This window comes from Natator depressus, chromosome 10, assembly GCF_965152275.1.
Source record: "Natator depressus isolate rNatDep1 chromosome 10, rNatDep2.hap1, whole genome shotgun sequence".
NCBI classification, from domain to species: Eukaryota; Metazoa; Chordata; order Testudines; family Cheloniidae; genus Natator; species Natator depressus.
Genome location: NC_134243.1, coordinates 17,852,638 through 17,875,353, shown reverse-complemented (window position 1 = coordinate 17,875,353; position 22,716 = coordinate 17,852,638). Strand labels below are relative to the sequence as shown.

General features: G+C 43.9%; 2 protein-coding genes across 10 annotated transcripts in view; both read right to left on the bottom strand.

The window, feature by feature from the left end:
* Positions 1-3,016: 3,016 nt before the first annotated feature.
* CLEC19A (C-type lectin domain containing 19A) lies at positions 3,017-17,224 on the bottom strand. Its single transcript, XM_074964613.1, has 5 exons — positions 17,110-17,224; positions 8,752-8,917; positions 5,386-5,479; positions 4,071-4,203; positions 3,017-3,096 (listed from the first exon to the last, which is right to left on the bottom strand). Exons 1-5 carry the CDS (start codon positions 17,222-17,224, stop codon positions 3,017-3,019), a joined length of 588 nt encoding a protein of 195 aa, XP_074820714.1.
* A 1,564-nt stretch (positions 17,225-18,788) lies between these two features.
* SYT17 (synaptotagmin 17) overlaps positions 18,789-22,716 on the bottom strand; it is a 110,592-nt gene continuing 106,664 nt past the window's right edge. For 5 of the 9 annotated variants that reach the window (XM_074965386.1, XM_074965383.1, XM_074965382.1 and 2 more), the window contains exon 7: positions 18,789-20,484. In XM_074965386.1, coding sequence (XP_074821487.1) covers positions 20,288-20,484 — 197 coding nt within the window. In that variant the 3' untranslated portion in view covers positions 18,789-20,287. The remainder of the gene's footprint in view (positions 20,485-22,716) is intronic. The other 4 variants (XM_074965378.1, XM_074965381.1, XM_074965380.1 and 1 more) reach the window with 2 other exon arrangements.

The window sequence follows — 22,716 nt, the reverse complement described above, 5'->3', positions numbered from 1 at the left end:
CAGAGGCACGATAGAGGCTGAATATTTTACAGTCAATGATTTGTTTTCACCTGATGTTCAAAATGATAGATAGTATGTAGGACAGTGGCAGTGCAAAAACCCAATAGAATGAGAGGATGCCTGCTGTGAATCAAACAGGCTTTGGGTGAGACAAAAGAATGAAACCCTTGGACTGTGTGGGACAACCATCTCAAGCAAGACCTTGCAATACTAGTTGGACCTGTTCTGGAACACACACACACACACAAAATCAATGCCCTGAAAACTACTTAAAGTCACAGAATCATAGACATGTAGGACTGGCAGGGACCTTGAGAGGTCATCTAGTCCAGTCCCCTGCACTCAAGGCAAGTCCATGTTACTGTGCTGAAAATGGTGCTGGAAGGATGATCCTGTGGTTATGTCATGACTCCGGAGACCTGGATTCAATTCCTTGCTCTGCCCCAGGCTGCCTGTGTGACCTTGGATGAGTCGCTATGTCTCTTTGTGCCTCAGTTTCCCTTCTGTAAAATGATGCATCTTTTCTGTCATGTCTATTTAGATTGTAAGTACTTTGAGGCAAGGATTGTAGCATATCACCTGGCACAACATGGCCCTGATTTTAGGGCCTCAAGGTGCTACAGTGGTAAAAAATAACAAAAGTAGAATCATAGTGATAACTCTTCTTCTCCTGTAAGGAAGCCAGTAGGAGAAGCACAGAAGGGCAGGACCTCCCAAACGATTAATCTGTTCCTCCTCAGCAGGAGCATCTGATGGTAGAAATGTCCACCTTGTGAGTGCAGCTTTGAGAACAGAGGCCGCAGAACACAGAGGTGAACTGGCAGGTGAGGATGAAAAGGTGCACGAAATCCCAAGGACTTTGCTTGGATTGACCTACATAGCAGATCCCTAGCTTCCTTTGTAAAGCACATCCTTGGCATATTAATCTGCTACAGCTAGGGCTGAACTGCAAAACTCAGATCCAGAGCCTTGTTTCCCCAGAGTTTGTTGAGGAGGGGTCTTAGTTCACCCCATTGTCCTATCATGCTCAGGGAAGTTTGTACAATGGCTAGTATAAATAAAAATTGATGCTTCCTGCCTCCTCCTTTCAGCTGTGTCTGCTCCTGTTATCCAGACAGAGCAAACTGGATCAACAGTAAGCTGTAGATATACCAGTCTCACACCACCCATCACTGAGGTGCAAACATATGATATCAAGAACAGCAGTGAGCAGAGACAGTCTCCATCTGCCTATGTAAATCAGTGTAGTACCATTGACTTTAATGGAACTATACCAATGTACACCAGCTGAGGCTCTGGCCCTAAATCTGTAAATCTACTCTTGCACCCCTTCATTCCAGGAGCCCTCTTATCCCACAGAGGAAAGAAGTGGTGGCAGAGAATGTGATTTATATTAATTCATTATCCACATCTGAAAGGAGTTAAAAATTATAAATAAGTAACAGAAGCGTACCCAGCTGCACATGGTGTTAGTCCAGTTTGTTTTGTAATTTGTTAGTAATTTCTTTAAAAAACTCTCAATTTAAAAAGAAAAATATTTCCCACTGCAATTATTTTTGCAATCCCCAGTCCAAAAAAATAAATAATAAAATAATAGTCTTGCTTTTTATAGTAAAACAGCAGTTACCAATCACAGAGATGTGCTTTGTGCATCTCAGATAGGCACCTTGGTTATTCTGACATGTAACAATTTTGTCCCCTTTTTTTGCATGCACGCATGAGAGAGAGAGAAACAAAAACACTCCCCCCCCCCCCCCCCGTAATCCTGAAGGAATGGTGTTAAAGGAAATATTTGTTCCAATATAAAAAGTTACTGCTTTGTATATTGCATGAAAGCTTTTTCCCCCCCTTTTGATTTCTTCAATAGTCAATTGCCAAAACTGAGTATAAAAGCTGGTTTGGTTTGCACCAGTGTAAAACAACCTGTATAAGCTAGTGAACATGTATATTTCAGCAGTGTTAGAAAGAAGAAGGAACTTCAGCAAGCTGTTTACAATGTATTTTAGTTGTGAGAAAGCAACATTAGCAACACATGGTATTTTGCATAACTTAGCAGAAAATGACAGTCCCTCTTAATTCCCACAGGCTAAATTATTTAGTACAGTCATCCATTACTTGATGATTACAGTTTGAGTGTTTGTAGTAAAATAATTGATTTCTTGTTATGTGACAGGTTGATACATTTAAAATCTAAATATGGGCTCATATCTAGAGGTCCTTACTTAGCTTTCACTCAGGTATAACTCCTACCACATTTGGTCTGAATACAGAGTGAATATGACCTGAGCATGGACTTCAATATTTATCCAAACCTGCTTTATTTGTACAATAACCGTATAGATTTGTTATCATCTTATTCTGAGCTCACACTGATATAAGTTATGAATAGTAATTCAATTGAAATCATCCAATATAACTGAGATCTGATTCAGGCTGTTAGTTTCACTTCATTCTGACATCAAAGTTCAGAAATGATGCAGAATGTGTCTTCTGTAGTAATGAACTCTAGTTTGTCACTGCAAAAGGGTTATTGTCCTGCTCCTCAGAATGCTAGAGAGATTTCCAAATCCTAGGACCAGTTAGGCAGTCCTTTGTCACACAAAACTCCCACTGAGGGCAGTAGGATTCATTTTATGGGAATGAGGATGCATAAAATGGGACATAAAATCAGACTTTCTCACTGTTGTGAACCTTTTCACCTCTTTAATTATACATATAGGTTACAACATTCTTTTCAGTCACAGAGTCTGGATGGAGACGCGACACTGAAATTGTTCCTAGACCATGGAAAATGTACTGGCTTGACTATTCGCCAATGCTCTTTGGTCAGACATAGCATGGACAAAAGCAAGAGACAGGTAAGGTATTTTCTAGGTGGAGTAACTGGCATCAGACATATAACTAGTTATTTGAGCCACTAAAATTGTCTCTGATATAAAATATGCCTTTGGTCAGATTGACTTTATTCCAGTAGTTTAGTAGGTTGACTGCTGCTGTTTGTTATTGTGGGAGTAAGTTAATCAATTGCCAGTGATGGAATCTTGCAGACAAATGGGAATTCTCTGTTGCAGCTGTTGTCATTCCATGATCGTAAAGCTATAGGGGAGTAAGAATAAGGAGTTAGTTAAGGTTTTCAATGAAGGTGTGATCACATGATGAAGGACAAAAGTGCCTCCATGAAGAAATGACATACAATGTAAACAGAAACACCAAATTTCCTACACAAAGGAGTTAGTTTCACCCCCAATCCTTAGCCCTGATGAAAAGTCTTGTCAAAAGATTCTGTAATACAGACACGATTCTGACAAGTTCAAAAGCTGCATATACTTTTGCGTAGACACAAGACCATGCTGGCTGGATATAGAGACTATCACAGTCTTACCAGCCCCAGCCCCACATACAATTATTCGTGCATATATGTTGTGCTTATTCCTGTGCAGATTCCCATAGGATAAGAGAAAAAGACTTATTTGTAATGCTCCTTGTTCTAGTCTATCCTTTCCCCAATCCTGTTGTCTCCCTCCGCTCCATAGTGACTGCATCTCTGCTGGTGTCTCTTTCCAATAACATATCCCTCCCATTATTTCCTTGGTCTGGAAATGTCTCGGGGCTTTGTCTTCACATACAGCGCTACAGCAGCACTTCTCCCATCAGCGTAGTTCATCCATCTCCCCAGGAGGCAGTAGCTATGTTGAAGGGAGAAGCTCTCCTGCCAGCTCTGTCTTCATGGGGGTTTAGTAGGCATAACTACATCGCTCAGGGATGTGGATTTTTCACACCCCTGAGTGATGTAGTTATACCCATATAGGTGTGTAGTGTAGACCTGGCCTCAGTTGAGGGGGAAGCAGGCAAGCTGGTGTCTTTATACTGCCTTTGACTGACCGTTCTTTGCTTCTTGGGGAGGGGTGAAATTTCCTCCTCTGCAAAAACAACATGTTAAAATAATCATGCTGCCAGCATCTTTTTTGTTATGCATAGAAAAGGGTGATCCTGCATTTCACTCAATTTATTTACACGCGCTTCCTGGAAAGCATGGTGTGCAGCCTGAGGCTCAACAGTGAAGTACCTACCACTGTTATATCTGTACCAGATCTGTACACAGTCCTCTTCCTCTGGAATAGAGTGGATCCCATCATCTGGCTGGTTGCCATCCCAGTAGTTATAGTCATAGGAAGAACCATCTGTCCATTCAAAGTGGCCTTCCTATTAAACATCATCTGGAAATTAGGGGGAGGGGCTAATGGAGAAGTGCAATGATTTCAACAAATGATTTGTGGAAGTCTGGACTTCAGGATTGGCCAACAGAATATTCTCTTCTCCCTTGTAGAGAGTGACGTCATCAATCTGACCTCATTCCTATGTCTAGAAGGCAAAAACTAGGTCCATGCTGAACAAAGGCCCTTCTTCTACTGAGTTTTGCACTCTGCTAGTGTATTGTTTGAGATCATAGAGTATGACTACACTGCAAAGAAAAACATGCAGCGTCGAGTCTCAGTTGATTTGCCCTCCTGGGGCTTGGGCTGTGGGGCTAAAAATAACAGTGTAGACATTCCCCCTCAGGCTGGAGCCTGAGCTTCGAGAGCCTCCCCCTCTGCAGGTTTCAGAGCCCAGGCTCCACTTCATTGGGTTTCCTTTTGTTACTGTGTAATTTTTCAAAAGATTTCAAAAGTTACAGAGTAAGACAAAGAAAAATGAAAAAGTGGGCGAGGGGGTGGGGGGCTAGACATTATTCATTGTATTGCACTCAACATGGGTGCTGAAAGCCATTGAACCAAACTGCAAACCCTGAATATGATGGAAGCCATGCATTCAGTTGCTATTACTTCAAGCCAGGGGGTGCTGGACTCCCAGTACTCACTGTCCTTGTCCCCTACCCGTACACACACACACACACACACCCCAAAAACGGAGAAAGTAGGAAAATATTTTGCAGAAAATTCATACGCACATAAATTGTTCTGTTTCAAACCATGGCACATGGAAACAACTTTGAAATTTCAACATTTATCATGAAATTGTCTCCTCCCCACCCCCTTTTCTTAAACATTTCTTGGCTACCTCAGTAGTTGTGGAGATTGAATTATCCTCTAATGTTCACAGGTCACAGCTGAAACATTGGAAGGGCAATGTGGATAAGCAGAAAATCTTGCTCTCCAGGGCTGTCAGTCCAGCACTTCCAAGTTGTATTATAGTCAGAGGGCGGAAATTGAAAGGTGTAGAGGGAAAACAGAAAAAATAATTTTGCCTTTTATGTGAATCTGATGCCAAGGGTTACATCTCAGTGAGTTCCAGGTTGAATAGATTTCTAGTTCTTTTTATGAGAAAACCTGCTTGCATGATGATCCAGAGAAAAAGCAGGCGGTAGCTAATGTCGCGGTTTCTCACCTGTCTTAGGTCATGAAGTCCCATCCAGATATCGGTGGGTATTCCAGGCACTCGGCTGTTTACTAGGTCATATACAAAGACATTCTCTTCCCAGCTGGTAAAGTACCATAATATGAAATAGTTAGGAGGTTGGTATTAGTGAAATTAAGCAAACACTATCCCTCGGCATTCAGACTGCAGTTTGGCAAATGGGACCCAAATCTTTAAACTATCCTTTGAAACTGTCCATGGAAATTTTGGATTCATTTTCTTAGTTTGTGTAAGAGGATGGCTTAGTATGGCAAAACCCGGAGCTGGTTGGAAACGCAGGGAAAAATACATGGCAGTGATTTCAAATCCCCGTCCCCTTTCAAAATTAAAAAATTCAAACTTTCAAAAATTCAAAATCATTTCACCAGCTGTAACACCAAGCAGGAGGTGTGATAAAGTAAAGTGTCTACTGCCTGTGTTCTGCTGGAATGGTGTGAAATGAACTCAAGCAGGTCAATGAGCTTCCACATCTTAAACCAGTGCTCTTCACAATTTCTGAAGTGGGGGCCACTTTGGCCAAAAAACCTTCAATGTGAGAGCCACATCAACCCGCACAGATGGTTGAACACTCTGAGTTCTTTGTTGGTTGATATGGTAATATTACTGTTATTGGTAATATTGCTTGGGGTGCAGCAGGGGGAATGGGGGGCTGGCTCTGGGAGGGGGGTCAGGGCTGGGCAGGGGCTTCAGGTGCAGGAGAGGGTGAGGGGGTGCAAGCTCTGGGAGGGAGTTTGGGTACAGGAGGGGACTCCAGACTGGGGCAGTGTGTTCGGGTATAGGAGGGGATACAGGGTGCAGGAGGGGGTATGGGTTGCAGGCTCTGGGAGGGGACTCAGGGCTGGGGCAGAAGCTTGGGATGCAGAAGGGGGTAGTGGGGGCTGGCTCGGGGAGGGGGCTCAGGGCTGGGGCAGGGGATGCAGGAGGGGGTTTGGGGTTCTGACTCTGGGAAGGGGGTCAGGGATCAGGCTTGGGGTGCAGGAGGAGGTATTGGGGGCAGGGGTGGCAGGTTTGTAGAAATTTTGGTGGTGCCCAGAACCCCCCCCCAAACTCCACCCCCTCCTGCCTAAGGCTCTGGGAAGGAGTTTGAGTGGGGGGAGGAAGTCTGGGGTGCAGGCCCTGGGCTGGGGCAGGGGATTGGGATGCAGGAGGGGTGCAGGGTACAGGCTCTGGGAAGGAGTTTGGGTGCAAAAGGGGCAAGAAGTTGGGCTCTGGGAGGGAGTTTGGGTGGGGTAGGGGCTGGGGGTGCAGGGGCTGGGATGGAGTTTGGGTGCTGGGTGCAGGCTCCAGGCTGGGGCAGGAGGGGTGGGTGCAGGAGGGGGTGAGGGGTGCAGGATCTGCGATGGAGTGCAGAGGGTTGGGGTGCAGGCTCTGGGAGGGAGTTTGGGGGCAGGAGAGAGTGTGTGGGAAGGGGGTGGGTGTGCAGGCTCTGGGACGGAATTTGGGTGCAGGCTCCAGGCTGGGGGTGGGGGGTATAGGAGGGGGTGAGGGGTGCAGGCTCTGGGAGGGAGTTTGGGGGTTGGAGGGGGTTCAGAGGGAGGGGGTGTGCGAGCTCTGAGAGAGAGTTGAGGGTGGGAGGGGGTGTGGAGGGAGGGGGTGCAAGGATGAGGGGTTTGGGGTGTGGCTGGGGATGAGGGGTGTTGGAGGGGGCTCAGGGCTGGGGCAGAGGGTTAGGGTGCGGGGGGTGAGGGCTCTGGCTGGGGGTATGGGCAGGGACTTGGGGTGCAGGAGAGTGTGTTGGGGGCTGTCTCCGGGAGGCTGCAGGTTGGGCGGTGGAAGAGCTATTCAGAACCTGCCCATTGAAGGGGGTGGCACTTGCTTCGGGGCAGTCCCAGCCCCACGCCGCTCCTGGAAGGGGCCAACGCGCCCCTGAAGCCCCTGGGGAGGAATGTTGCTCTGCATTCTGCCCCTCTGTGCAGGCTCCGCCCCCCACAACTCCCATTGGCCACAGTTCCCCATTCCCGGCCAATGGGAGCTGCTGGGGCAGTGCTTGCAGGCAGGAGCAGTGCGCGGAGACCTCTGCTCACCCCCTTGCGCCCAGGGGCCTTGGGGGCATGCTGGCCACTTCCAGGAGCAGTGTGGGGCCAGGGCAGGCAAGGAGCCTGCCTTAGCTGCAGCCTCACTGCTGCCAGAAAGCGCGATCGACAGTGAGCCGCACTTAGGGTCCAGGGCAGCCGCCACTGGCTCACAGGCCTTGCAGTGAAGAACACTGTCTTAAACCATCAAGAGTGGCTGGGCCTTGGGATGGAGGAAAAAACCTGGAAACAGGACATCGCACGGTGAATGCCCATTCGCTCACTAGGGGCCTGCTTCAGTACTCCTTGACTTCAACGAAAACACTTCTGCAGCACCTCTCTGGCAGTTTTCAATATTAGTGTGTGGGGGGGAAGATTCTTGAATTTGAGATGAATTATAGATGTGCCCATGTAGCAAAGTCTTCCTCTGATATCCGAATGTTTAGATCCAGCATTTTGCTTTGGGCCCCATTTCTAATCTGGGTTCGTGAACTGTTCCATGAAACAGGGAATGGAAAACCTTTCTATTCTGAAGTTCTGAGTCAGACAAAATTGTAACCAAAATTGTTCCCTTGAAACCAAAGCCGCCCTCCTCCATGCAGGGACTGATTAATATAATAGGTGCAATGTGACTGCAGTTGTCAGAGTGGAGTCTTTTGTAACTGAGGGCCAAATTTTCAAAGAGTCTCCAAAAATATGACAATAAAATTGGCTCAAGCATCTGATTGTGCACACAAAGCCTCACTTTTGCTCATGCACATCGGGTAGTTGGTGTGCAGTTTATATGCAAATGCATGGGGTTTGCACGCACATTCACACGGCCTCTTGAAAACGTGGTCCTTTCAATTATTATATTGTACAACTACAGCCAAACCCAGGGTGATGCAAATAGCTTTGTTGTAACACAGAGCATAAGGTGACAACTTGTTATTTATGTTAATGTAACTAAACAGTATTACAGAACATGGCCATTTCACAAGTGCCTCTGGGCTTGACTAAGAGCAATAGCGATAGATCTGCTTCAGAATTATTGGTTCTACCACTTGAGCTAACGGAGACTCTCTGATAGACATCTAATTAATACAGTTGAGGAGTTTTGATTTTGTCCATTAGAGGGCAGAGATACACACGCACACTAGCTAGTGCATTTCAATACAGATACGCAGAATTTATGACAGTGGTGAATTAGGCTTAAATGGGTTTGCTTTCTCATAGGAAGGTTAAACTCCAGCTGAGGAATTATTTATATATATTTTTTATTGCCGCAGACATTGTTTAGCTGGACTTTGGCAATGTTTTAGAAACAGATTTCTTTCATTCTTACCTGTGAATCGATGCTAATTTGGCTGATTTTATGCCAATGGAAAATTCCGCACAATAGAGATCGGCTTCAGCCCATGTTTTATTGAGGGGAAAGTATCTGTAACAGTACCCTTCATATTCTGTCCAAAACAGTGGGCAGGAGTAGGACTGAATTGGCTCTGGCATAGCTGGAGGAGAAAGAAAAGAAAATTGGAAGAGCATTTGATACACAACAGCTGCGGGGACATCGGCAATGGTGAATGTCTCTGTTTTTTAGGACCTGTCTCAATGTCCTTGCTGGCTTTACAAAAAATGAAAAAAATGAAAAATTCCCCTAAGGGCTTAGATTTTCACGAGCAACTGGGGACTTTGGGTGCCTCCATTCTTGGATGCCCCCTCAAAATATCTGAATTTCCGAGGATGGGAGCTCAGCACTTTGGAAAGTTTGAGCAGAATTTGCCATTTCTGAGTAGTCCAAGCAGGGAAGAAAAATACTTTTGGATGCTACCATAATATAAATATTTACTAACCCTACTGTACATTTTCCAAGTAGGCTGGAAGTGACACTATGGAGTTCTGTAGGGATAAGATCAGGTCTGGGCCCATTCTTATTCACATCAATGCCTGGAAAGAGCAAACTTGTAGGAGAGGTTGAACCACCATTGCAGATAACACAGAGAAGAGGGGAAAGACTCCAATCAAAGGGACCAGGAAAAAAAATTGGGGGCAGTGGTGGGAAACAGATACATGCAACTTCATGCAGTAAAAAGTATTGAAAGTATTGAAAACAGTGTAGAAAAGCATTGAAAACAGTGTAGAAAGATGCCAAGAAACATTATATCCTAAATGGTCACAAGATACAAGACACTGAGGGAGAAATAGTGAGCAGAAATTTAAATCCATCAGTCACATTTCTGGGAGGTAGGTAAGAAGGTAAATAGGGCCCTGATTCAGCAAGATATTTAAGTACGTGCTTAACTTTAAGTACATGACTGGTCTTGCTGAAATCAATGGAATGATCTATGTGCTTTAATCACCAGGACACATCACAGACTCTGTCATCTCCATCCACTCTATCTCCTTGCCAGTGTGTGATTGTTCCCTGCACTAAATTCATTCTTGAGTGCTGTCCTTTGTTTGTTTGCTTTAAATCAATGGACTCATGGAGTACTAGTCATCAAAGATGGCTCTGGTACTTCACAAAGGAGAAGTGAGCCCCCAGCTGGAGTGATCACTGAAGACTTGGAAAAGGTAGAGCTGAGGGCAGCAAGGATGAAATGTTTCAGGTTTTGGAAAAAGGGGAAGGAAAATGCTGCTGATGTTCTTTAGAAAAGAGGAAGCACAACTGATGTGTATGAAATCCTGAGAGGTCCAGAGAAGGTGGATGCCACAAAACTATCGAAGCAAATAACAGGCTCAGAACCCAGGGAGTTCCAATTGAAGCTAGGAAAGGATCTGGTATTCAGGGACTTCAAGGGGAATCATCTTTACAATGAGCACAATTAACCTGTAGAACAAACTCTGCTAAAGGCAACAACTGAAGCGGCAACCAGGAGCATGTTAAAAAAGGGGGGGAATTAGCCAAGTCGTAATCATCACAGGGTACAAACGCTAGAAGTCGCTGGGCTGAACTCCTTCTATCCCCAAATGTCACTACGTGAAGCTTCCTTTGGCAGTCATTTTGCACCACATTTCTTTAGTTCCTTCCACCCAGAGCCCTCAAAGCATTTTACGAACATCAGCCGATTCAGCCTCAAAGAAGCCCCCTGATATAAGCATTACACTCCGTTTTCAAATAAAGAACACCTAAGAGGCAAAGGTGCTCATTGATGGTAACACAGGAAGTCAGTGCCACAGCCAGCACTAGAGCCCAGCTCTTCTGCTCCAAGGCCTGTCCTTTAACCATTACATCGCTATTGCTGGGTACAGAACATAAAACAGGCTCTGGGTTATCGATCAGCTCCCCAGAAACTGGGAGATTTGTCACAGTCTGTGGCAGCAGAATGACTCAGATACCGGGAACTGACTGTTCCCAGCATTTCAGCGCTCACAACAGCACTGTGAAACAAACAGCAGGCATTCAGGGGAACTGGAGCGCTGCGAGTCAGTCTCTCCTGCTGACCCAGGGTATTAAATGCCTCCATAGTGTCAAATCTAGTGAGCCCAGTTATTTCAAATACTGCAAAACTGGAGCTATTTTGTGGCTAATGTAAACAGCTACCTTTTCATTGCTTTTCTCTGACAGCCCCAAGCCTCCACCAGCACTCTTTTATCCCTTGAGCTCAGATAAAAGATAATTATTCTTCCTTTGTGGTGACCCTTCCCCTTTCCCCTCCAGAGCTCTTTAGAGGATGTATCCTGATACAAGTGCTCTTGGAGCCAGTTCCAGTCATTATCGGCCCTGAGAAGTGCCATTCCTAGATAACTAGGGTCAGTGAGCAACTCAGATCTCAAGAACCAAGTAACATTGTAGAGATGAACAAGTTGCTTTCAGATCACTAAGTCTGACTATGTTAGTGATGGGCTATGCAAAAGAGCTCTAGTTGAAAATCAGATTGATACCTTGAAAAATGGAAGCAGCTTTTTAAAAATTGTAGCAAATTTGTATTCAGTTAACAGCAAGATGCAGCGTTTATTCCGATGGGCCACATCCTGCCATTGTCTCACAGAGAAAACAGTTACTCAGGGCTACCTCACATCCTGTTATAAGAAAACCGGAAAGAGAGAGGGACAGAAGGATCAAACACCAACGAATGGAAGTGAGGGATCGGCCTCCAGCCCCCACAGATCCCAGAAATCCCAGGACAGGAAGCACCAAATAGCTGCAATGCACCCTGCACTCCGCCTTCCCTGACATGCACTGAGGGATCAGTCATGGAGTATAGGTTAGTGCTGCTTATAACTTCTGTGCATATCTCAGCCTGGCTGTCCACAGGGTTCCTAGCCTCCCTCCCCACTCCCAGAGCCCCTCAGATCCCATGGAGGGTGGAATTGCCTGGAGAGGCCTCAGTGAGTGATAGGGAGCATGGCACACCAGCTCTTCTTGCTCTCACCAGGTATATGTGGGGCTCTTCCATCCACTCATTTTACTTCTCTTTGCTCCCCATCACACCTCACTACAGGGTTCTCAGCCAGGCAAACCATTGACATCAACGGGCATTTTAGCTTGGGGGCCAAATCCAATGCCTTTGGAGAGCAAGAGGAAGTCTCCCATTAATTTCAGTGGGTCTTGAATTAGATCTGAGTGGGCCCCATATTCTGATTTTTTATATATATATATATATATATATATATATATATATATTTATGCTGCTGATGTAACTTATTACCAATTCCAGATGCAGTAACATTGGCTAGACACATGCTTCTTCCTGCTGGGTGTGGGTTCAGTACAGCAAGGTGGTGAGGACTCCTGTGGATTGAGGGCAGCCCCAGCTTCTCAGGAACACTCAGCACCTGGAAGGACTCAGCCCTGCCCACCAAGCATTTAGAACACCTTGGGGTACTTAATTATTGGCTGGGATGACTGGAGACACTGTGAGCTTCACGGGCAGCCTAATCATTGATAGTTTTGGAACGCTTGTTAAAAATGACTGTGAACTCTTCACCTTTAGTTGCATGACAGCACAATGGACAAGCCAAAACCAGCAGCAGTCTCAGTGTTTTGCCTTTTCATGTGAAGTGTTATGGGCGTTTGTTGTGTGCTGGTTTGAAATTTCAGTTAGGGTGGTTTTGGCTTCCCTGAAATTTCTTGAGAAAATTGTTCCCCCTGATAGAAAGGGTTGAAACGAAATCATCAGACCGAGGTGTTCATAGAGGCTTTTGATCTCCTATACCACTTTCCCGACTAGGTGTCATTAATTTGATTAGCTTCAGTGAACAAGAGGTGCCTGGAGGAATTTAAGGTTAAATATACCAGAAAAGAGAACGAGGGTAGGTCAATGCTTAATTAGCACCTTTCTGTTAGGTCAATGTAGGAAGCCTTTGCATTCTCTTTAGAAGAGGGGTTATTATTCTTAAATTCACAGGAAGTAACCAAGGAACCACTTATATTCTAGAACACTTAGGTCTATTTTTATTTTCAAATCTGTCAGACATAGTATGGCAGACAAGCCCACTTCTCAGCAGGAAAACTTGAACCAAGCCCAGCCCGTCAGAAGGGTATTTGCTGGTATGGAAAACGAGGGCAGTGCCATCGGGTCAGTCATATCAATTTTCTACATGTTCAACTATGTCAGCAGAACACCACTGTAACCACTGTTTGACCTCCTTCGTAAAATGCTTGGAGATTTCCTTCAGAAAAGAAAGAGCTAATCCTTTATTATTTTTATCATCATTAACTCTTTCACTGAGAGAAGAAGGATCACCTGTGGTTAAGGATATGGGCAGGGACTCAGGACACTCAGGTGTAATTCTTGGCTCTTTCTGGGTGACCTTGGGCAAATCACTTAATCTCTGTACCTTGGTTCTCCATCTGTAAAATGAGGATAACAGTGCTTCCTTTGTGCTTCGACTGAATGCTCTATGAGGCAGGGATGGCCTTTTACTCTACGTATTTACAGCATCTTGCACAACAAAGGCCCAATTGTGGTTGAAGCTTCTTGGTGCTCAGTATTCCCAACCAATATTTTCTCATGATGCTACTGAGAAAGGAAAACCAACAACAACCTGAGCTGTACAGAAATTGCTTCTCAAGTCATTTTTTTCATAGCAGCTTCAAATTTAAGATTGGAGGATGTTTCCATGATAAAAGTGTATAGCTCTGCAATGTAGAGACTGGGTCTAGAGCAAGACTGATAAGTGACATCCAGTCTGGTAGCATTCCTGGCACTTCAAAACACTCTCACAGCATCTTTTCAACAGCAGATATTACCAGGCTTGTGCTGAAAGCAAATCACATTCTTGCTGGAGACTATTAAAGGGCTTGATTTCATCATGGGCTGCGGATTTATCAGTAAGAGTCTAAATTGTAAACAAGACATGAATGCCCTTAAAAAGAAGACTTAGCAACTCAGAAAAGAGGGTTCAGCCAAAGGGAGTCCTGTGGCTATCAAAATGTATCTGTAGGGCCCTACCAAATTCACGGCCATGAAAAATGTATCACAGACCGTGAAACCTGGTCTCCAGCTGTGAAATCTGGTCTTTTGTGTGCTCTTACCCTATACTGTACAGATTTGATGGAGGAGACCAGGTTTCTCAAATTGGGGGTCCTGACCCAAAAGGGAGTTGCAGGGGGGGTCGCAAGGTTATTTTAGGCAGGTCATGGTATTGCCACACTTACTTCTATGCTGCCTTCAGAGCTGGGTGGCCAGAGACTGGCGGCTGCTGAATTAGGGCCCAACTCTGCAGACAGCAGGGCAGAAGTAAGGATGGCAATACCGTACCATGCCATCCTTACTTCTGCACGGCTGCTGGCGGCGGCTCTGCCTTCAGAACTGGGCTCCTGGCCAGCAGCCACCGCTCTACAGCCGCCCAGCTCTGAAGACCCCCCCACCGCTCCTTTTTGGGTCAGGACCCCTACAATTACAACACTGTGAAATTTCAGATTGAAATAGCTGAAATCATGAAATTTACAATTTTTAAAACTCTATGACCATGAAATTGACCAAAATAGACCATGACTTTGGTAGGACCTTAGTTATGTGGCTTTGACTGTGCCTGCTACAGAGATCCAGAGATTTCAATAAACCGTGCTGTATTGTAAATAGCATACCTAGCCTTCATGAGATTACTGCTCTTCTGGGACCCAATCCTCAGAGGTGCTGAGCACCTTCAACTGCACTAAAGTTGCTGGGCATCAAGGGTCCCCACCAATACTCAGGAGGCACTGAGCACCTCACAGGACCAGGCCCCTAGAGTAGATTGAATGAGAGAAAACTCCCTTTACATGTAATGATCAACTGACCTTCTGCTATGGAAACCATTCCTGGAACTCTGCTGGGACTAGATGCCAGCAAGTGTGCGTTCTCTCTTACTTCTTGTACATGCAGTTAGTGTTGTCAGGATCAAGGGGTGAGCACATTTTTGGGGAAAGGGATGTTAATTTTTCTTCTCTTTCCTCTAATGTAGTCCTTTTGATTTTTCATCTCATTTAGTTTACAGCTTACCTTCAGCCACAGGAAAACCTGTAAATACAACATGAAAACATAGAAGGACCTGATGTTCCATCAATGCCCCTCCACTGCCACGTTCAATATATTTATCAGTGGGTGAAATCCTGGCCCCACCGAAGTCAATAGGAGATTTGCTATCAGCTTCAGCGGGGACAGGATTTCCCGCAGAGTATAGACAAAAACAAAGAATTGAGAATTTAAAAATGTTTGGAGTAAGGAACTGAAATTGTTTTTCCAGGAGAAAATCCCAGTCCTAGAAAGCTTACTCACGGCCTCATCTGCAATGGGACAACTCATGTGGGTAAGGCCTGCAGGTACATGCCTGAGCCAGGTACATGCTTTCAGCAATTCTCCGAATTCAAGCAACACATCAGGCGTCCGTTAATTCATTCTGGTCTGTCATTTTGGAAAGGGTTGGGGATAAAACATCACGTATTGGTGCTATAGATGATGTTAAGCAGGATCACAGAAAATGTGCACAATTACAGAAGGTGTGAGTATGCAGGGAATGGGACACACTTTACAAGCTCCACAAAACAATTCATATGTAAGACTTTGGCACTATCTTCTACAGACGTAACCTAACAATAACTATACGCTCCCAGTGAGGATACAAAGTGCCACCCTAGGATATATCTATAATACCTCACCAGAGTAACTTTTCTACATTCCTCTTACACTACACTCGTTTCAATCTCTCCCTGTTGTTGAATAAAACACACTGCCAAAGGATAAGCACCAAAAGAGGAGTTTATGATGGATAGAAAAGAATAAGCCAATGTCATTAAGTATGACCGAGAGATTCTATGTGAATAAGGGCTGCAGGTTCAGGTCCTTAAATACAGACACCAAAAATTACATAGGGTGTCTTCAATATTATTATCATGCAAAATATTTAATTTGTATGATTATTTTCTCCCTTTCATTACATGACTGCTTTCAAAACAAGCAGGTCATGACAAGGTTTTATCTTAAGTGTGTGTGTGTGCATGTATTGTACTCTGAAAGTCTCTTTGAAGCCAGCTGCTCCTTTCCTCTGCAGAACGGCAGGGCAGAGTTGGAAGGGAATGGTGACCAATGGTGTGTGGGGAGATTATAGCTTATCCAGGCAATGGAATGAAACTTTAATTGTGCTGCAAAAGTGTCACAATCTCAGACACCTAGGAGCATTTTTTGTAAATATTTTTTTATGAAAATGAAGTTATTTTTACGGAATAAAATTCTATGGTATTTGTATTTCAAGATGTAAAAATACTATAGTCAATTCTGTAGATCTCCTGCAGTACAGAAATACTATACTTCTAGCTGCAACCGGATAGGAGGCATCTTTGATTTTTCTCTCCTCAATTAGTTTTTGAGGAAGTTCCCATTGATTTGATGCCTGGCACTAAAGGCAAGCTTGTGGTAATTATTTTTCTCACTAGTTCATTGAACAATACTTATTGGGTGAGATTCTGCTCATGTAAATTTAGAACACTATCAAAGTGAGTGTAGATACTCTGGAATTACATTGGTGTAAATCAGAACATAATTTGGCTTATTCTATCCAAGTAAAAATGTACTGCAAACCTGGGTAATACAATGAAATCACAAAGCCAGTTAAAATTTTGTTAAAATACTTCTCTCACCGAAAAAAGTACACTTTGTGATTAACTGTAGATAAACTCTGCAGCCAGTTGTGTATGTGTTATATGATCTAATATGTAGAGGGACAGTTCTTACATATGTTAACTTCACTTTATGTTAGAAAGAGTGAATAAAAGAAATGTTGCAAATCACAGTTCTTTACTTTTTGCACTTCCACAGAAAGCTAAACATCCAAAGAGTCACACTCCTTTACAACTTGCCATTGCTTTATTGATTATGATTGTTATTATTATTGAGTGCAATTACTATTGTTTGGACTAAAATCAGATTAAGAGCATTCTTTTAGCTTGTAAACATAATGTAAACTTCTTGGCACCATTGTACAGGACCACATATTGTTTATAAGATTAAACTGAACATGCCTCCAAAACAAAGAAATAAAGTCAACAGAGAGAATGCTTCAACACACTGGAACAGAAAAGATTAGCATTACTTGGTAAAACACCTTCCCAAACTAAGCAGGTTATTGAATTTACAAGTTTGGGTTTTATGGAGAAGTTAGCAAAACTGGTAAGGAGAATTGCATGCATTACAGGATACGTTTGTAAAAGTGCCTGATTTTAAGCCATCAATAACCTAATGTTTATTAACCCAAGCCACAGTCAGTGATTTGCACTCACCTTGACTGATTTTAATATTTGTCTGTGGGAAAGCCTGGGTGGCGAGCAAAACCATTGAGAGGAACACACAGAAATCCCATCTGATCACCATCTCTGATGGAGGACAAAATTTCATTTCCAGGTCTGCAGAGAGCCAATGACATGAAGCCTTTCCTTAGTTCGGTATCGCCTTGCTCTGCTGCTGAGATTCCTGGAGCAGATGTGAATATACTTTGTTCACTGCACCCTCCCCCGAAACTCCAAACTTTCACAATGACATGCTAGGAAGGCTGGCCAAGCTCCCTCCAGTGTAATACCACACGCTACACAACAACCAAGAGCTTCCCAGCTGAGACACTTCAGAGAAGCTGCTACATCCCCAAAGTTAGTTACTTTAAACCATTTTTGTTTTCAAAAGTTCTGGTGAGGTTTTAGAAAGCAGGCATGCACACCTCCTAGTCGTGAGCCTTCAAAGATTAAGTTCTCGATTCAAGCAAACCACATCCCCTTTCTGCTTTCATGGCTGCTTCCTGAGAGATTTTGTTTGTGCCTATTGACTTGCCAATGTTTTACGCCACTCTTAGCACCGCATGGCACAAGTATGAGAGGTGCTTTCTGGCAGTGCAGTCCTACGTTCTGGAGCAGCAGCACTCAGAATGGGACCTAACTGGTTAGGCCTTACGGTTCGGTGTTGGAAAGATTTGTAGATTTCACATGATGTACAGAAAAGTCACAACTTCAAACAAACAATATATCAATGGTGGGGGAAGTCTGTGTTAATGTCAGCTTTAGATGTACCTGACTGGCAGCCCTGGAGATATAGACGTGCTAATTTAAGCCCTGACACTGCAAGTTTTCCCAAATGGGTGGACCCCTGCACTCATAGGGACACCCGCTGAAGTCCAACCCCATTGAAATCAATGGATATCTGCATGCGTGCAGTGGGTCTGCCTGCTTGGAGCAGCTTGCAGGATTGGGGCCTTATTTGGTGTATTGAATTTTTTTTAAAAATCCCAACTTGATTATCATACACATTGTAAGGAGAGTGATCACTTTAGATAAGCTATTACCAGCAGGAGAGTGGGGTGGGGGAAGGTATTTTTTCATGCTTTGTGTGTATAAAAAGATCTTCTATACTTTCCACAGTATGCATCCGATGAAGTGAGCTGTAGCTCACGAAAGCTTATGCTCAAATAAATTGGTTAGTCTCTAAGGTGCCGCAAGTACTCCTTTTCTTTTTGCGAATACAGACTAACACGGCTGTTACTCTGAAACCTGTCATTATTCCTGAATGTTATGAACCTTTTCTGAATGCTTTCAGCTCCACATAGATCGAGATGCTAGAGCCTGAACCTGTATCTGTCTGCATACAGCTATGTATGGAGCCATGGGATGACCCAAGCCTCCACCTTTGTTTGACCTCCAGACTGAAAGGCTGGCTGGTTATTAAGGAATTACATTCAAAATGAAGGGCAGGCTAAGCGCCCCAGGGCTGTCTCTGACCATTCTAATTGGCCATAGGCATTGATGTGGCAGCATAGCAAACTCACACTTCCAGGCCGGGGCTTCCCATCACAACATTTCAGAAGACAAGAGGGATATTTCTCCCTCTAAAATGGAGATACAGAAAGAAAACAAAAACCAACCATCAGGTCACGCTTCCTTTAATTCCATTATTTATTTATTTGTATATGGACTCTGTAAACAAAGTGGTGAGATTTATGAGAATTTTGTGCTGATGTGGCCATTTTGATAGCCAAAGAGATGAAAATGTCAGTCCATGGGCCTGATCCTGCAAAGGGCTGAGCTCTGTGGGCCTGATCGGAAGCCCTTTGGAGTTCGATTCCTAATGGGTTTTGGATCAGAACCTATATGCAATTCGAATTCTCCTCTAGCAGCAGATTTACACCAGTGTAACTCCATTGACTTCACTGGAGTTACTCGTGATTTATCCGGGGTAAGTGATAAGAAAATCAGGACCAACAACTTGGCTTTTCTTTGTGTCGTGCAATGGACATAACTGATCAAATTGGACACACAGCTGAGTCGGGCTAATAAGTACCACCTCAGTATACATGGCACAAATAAATAGATCTTTATTTTCAATAAATATACACTCTCCATCATACCAGACAATATGCCATGAAAAAATGTACAGAAGCATCCAGCAAAACAGACAGCTTGACTGTAGCTAAAACTCACTCAGTGGTTTGAAAAACTATCTTGTTTAGTACATAAAACACAGAAAGACCCACTGCAGCCTGCTAAGAAGGGAATTAAAACCATGTGTTGTTTTGGGTTTTCTTATCTGCAAAAGCTCCCAAAGCAGGATCTTTTGCACAACATAAGAAAGGTCTTTAAAAGCTTGTCATGGCTTTTCCAGAATGCACTTTATTGAAAAGGTTTATTTTGCTATGTCATACTCTATCTACTTTACATACAGAGATTGCTATATTAGAGTGGCAGGGTCTCATTACTGACAGAACATTAGCTCCATGTTATACATGGTTGTATGTGAGGGCCTGTGTGTGTAACACTGCACATGTACACACACAAACACATACACACACCCAGACCCACAAAGGCACAAATACATACTAACAGGAGTTTAATTTTGTTGAACAAGTACAAAGACAAAACTGTAGTTAGAAGTGATTTTACCACATGTTCTATCATTTAAAAAAAATACTCTAACCCATTTACCACATTCACCAAAGAGAACACACAAATACTTACATCTCCAATAAAATGAGTCATGGAGCGGTACTGTAAGGGTAGCGGAGGCAACTCAAAAAGTTTTCAGTTAACTCAGAATCTCCATGGCAGATCAGCCTATAATCTGCTCTGCAATACGTTGGAGCAGGTAAAGAACGCTTCTGCGTTAATAGTGACCTTTTGAATAGTCTCCATTATAATGTACGTGGATTAAAAACAGTGGTGTGGATGCAGCAGATGATGCAAGTAGTAACAGGTCCAACAGGCCACATTAGTAGTGACCCTGTGAAAACAATGGGCACATGAACAAGTGATACATGGTTTGCGTTATGAAGGTTCACTGAGGCACGTAGGCTAACGCAGCCAGTTTGTTACCAGCAGCTGTAACAGTTACTTTCAATTCCATGGAAATCACATGGGCGCGTGTGTGGGTTTGATTTTTTTTCCTCAGTTGTTTGCTTGTGTTGGTGATGAAGGACCATTCTCACGTCACCTCAAGAGATGCTGGAGAGACGCGATCACACTCAGCCCGGGACCGCAGGCTGTGCCATTGCTCCACCGCTGTCCGATGGGAATTGAGCATTCGACGCCAGTGGTTTGACTCGGGTGAGCCTGTCGAATACTGACCAATCACAATCCTTCCAACAAAGTCATTGCTGCTTTTCACGTTGTGGCCATAAACTGAAGAAACAGAAACGAAAGCGGGTCAAGATCAACACCTACAACAAACATCCCCATCGCATCTACAGAAAGCCGCCCTTCTCTAGGTTACTAACACCATATTTGGTGAGTGCAGAAATCCCACCAGGCAGCAGGGACCATTTTAAGATCCAAAGAGCCATTTCGCAGTCGGATTTGTACAGGAATGAATCCAGGTAAATTGCAGAACTTATGTACAAACCAAGGAATCCTCATATCCCCACAGCACAGCGAAGAGCAGAATAATGCAGCAAAGGAAGGGAAAGATTCATAGGGAATCTAGAGCAGTCAAAAGAGGAGCTCAGTAGCAAATGGTCCTCAAGAGTGAAATCCTTGCCTCACGGATTGGGGAGTTTTGCCATTGACTTCAATAGGGCCAGGATTTCATCACTAGAGAATAACATCAGAGTAATGCAGTACGGGCACAACCCAGAGACTGAAATCAATGGGAAAAGACTCTTCCTGACTTTGATGGGTTTTGGGTGAGGTCCTAAGATTAGCAGCACCTTTGGCAGAAGGGAAGAAGGAATCGTCCTGCAGTAGATGTCTGCGGTGATGAAATGTATTTTTGCATTAGACCATATGCCACATAGAGGACAAGGACAGGGCATGGAATATGGTATGTAAAATTCTGGTTATTGTATGGAAAAGACTTTGCAGAAATTGAAAGCATAATGCCCGAGCATTTTTGCCTGTGAAAAAGGTTATGCAGACCTGGTCAGCTGCTTGGAAAAAATAAATGTTATTTTATAGATTAAAATAAGATTCTAATCTGAGACAGACACCTTGGTGCCAACAGATTAGAGCTTGTTACAGTGATATTTAGCAAACAGGAAAAGTAAGGGGAAAACAACTAGCCCAGATACAATTATAGTAGAATTTTTTTATATAAAAAGAGGTTGAAATTTTGGTCCAAACACACTCTAAGGATGAAACAGGTAAATATAGTGAAGGATTTTAAGTGAACAGATGCTATATATACTTCTTTCATTTTCTAGTTGCAAATGTGCTAGTTAAAATTACCAGAGATCTCGATCTACAGAAAACAATCAGACTTGACAAGGCTGTCCAGTGTGACGTCTATAAAGGGCCAATTTTCAGTAATTATCACTAGAGCTACTTGTGAATAGTCCAGCTAAGCAATAAAGAGGAAGGAATAAACTTAATATCCTGTTCCTTCTATTAACCTCCCCTAGTGGAAAAAATGCCCACCCACAGCAACAGAAATCATCATTATGCAATATAAAGGCATGACCCTGGAAAGCATGGAGCACTCCCGTGAGATTGGATTGAGGGCACTCAGCAGCTTGCAGGACAAAGTCCTCCATCAGTGCAGCAGGAAGGTGGATGAAGGGGTTTGAGAAAGCCAAAGGCTTTGTCTACACTAGCACTTTTGTCGGTCAGAGGTGTGAAAAAACACACCCCTGACTGACATAAGTTTCACCAAAAAAGCGCCGGTGTGGACAGCGCTATGTTGGTGGGAGACGCCCTCTCCCACCGGCACAGAGCAGCTACACAGGAGACCTTACAGCGGCTCAGGTGCAGCGGTACAGCTGTGCTGCTCTAAGCTCCATAGTGTAGGCATAGCCAAAGTCAGAGGGTTCCCAGGCACTGGCTAGTATCAACAAAAAATCTTTAAAACTGGATGGATTTCTAGTATTCCAGTATAAACTGATGCAGAATTCTTCCAGGGGATTAATGGAGCCAGTTACCAAGCACTGGATGCTCTATCCCTATTCCCTACAAGTGTCTTTTTATGACTCTATATTTGCTATTATACTAACACCACTCTGTAAATAGTGCTAATTAACTATGTATAATGTACTTTTCTTAGCATGCAGCAGAGATGGATGGCCTTTGGCTTGAAAACAATCAGAGCCTGAAGCCCTGGGCTTCCCCCTTTCTGTCCTTTTGGCTAATACATCATGCTGCCTCAACCTGCTAACTCAGGGCCCAATCTGGCTCCCATCAAAGTCAGTAGCAATATTGCCATTAACTTCAGCCAGTGCAGAACTGAGCCCCCTGTTCCTGCCTGGGCATGGTTGGGCACATCCCATTTAGGGTTACACAATCTTAGTTTACGCCTTTGCCATTATTCGCTTGTTAAAACAGGAGCAAGCAGAAGCAGGGGATTGAACTGAAGTAGTGCCAGTCAAAGGGTTGCATATACAAAGTACCATCTGCAGAAGGGGGAAGTTTACTCAGGAATCTCCA

Coding starts and splice junctions, on each gene's coding strand:
- CLEC19A (XM_074964613.1), bottom strand. CDS start 17,224: ATGAAATTTTGTCCTCCATCAGAGATGGTGATCAGATGGGATTTCTGT. Junction 5,480..8,751: donor AAATTAGCATCGATTCACAG/GTAAGAATGAAA, acceptor GTACTTTACCAG/CTGGGAAGAGAATGTCTTTG. Junction 3,097..4,070: donor CTGGTACAGATATAACAGTG/GTAGGTACTTCA, acceptor ACTCCCCTATAG/CTTTACGATCATGGAATGAC.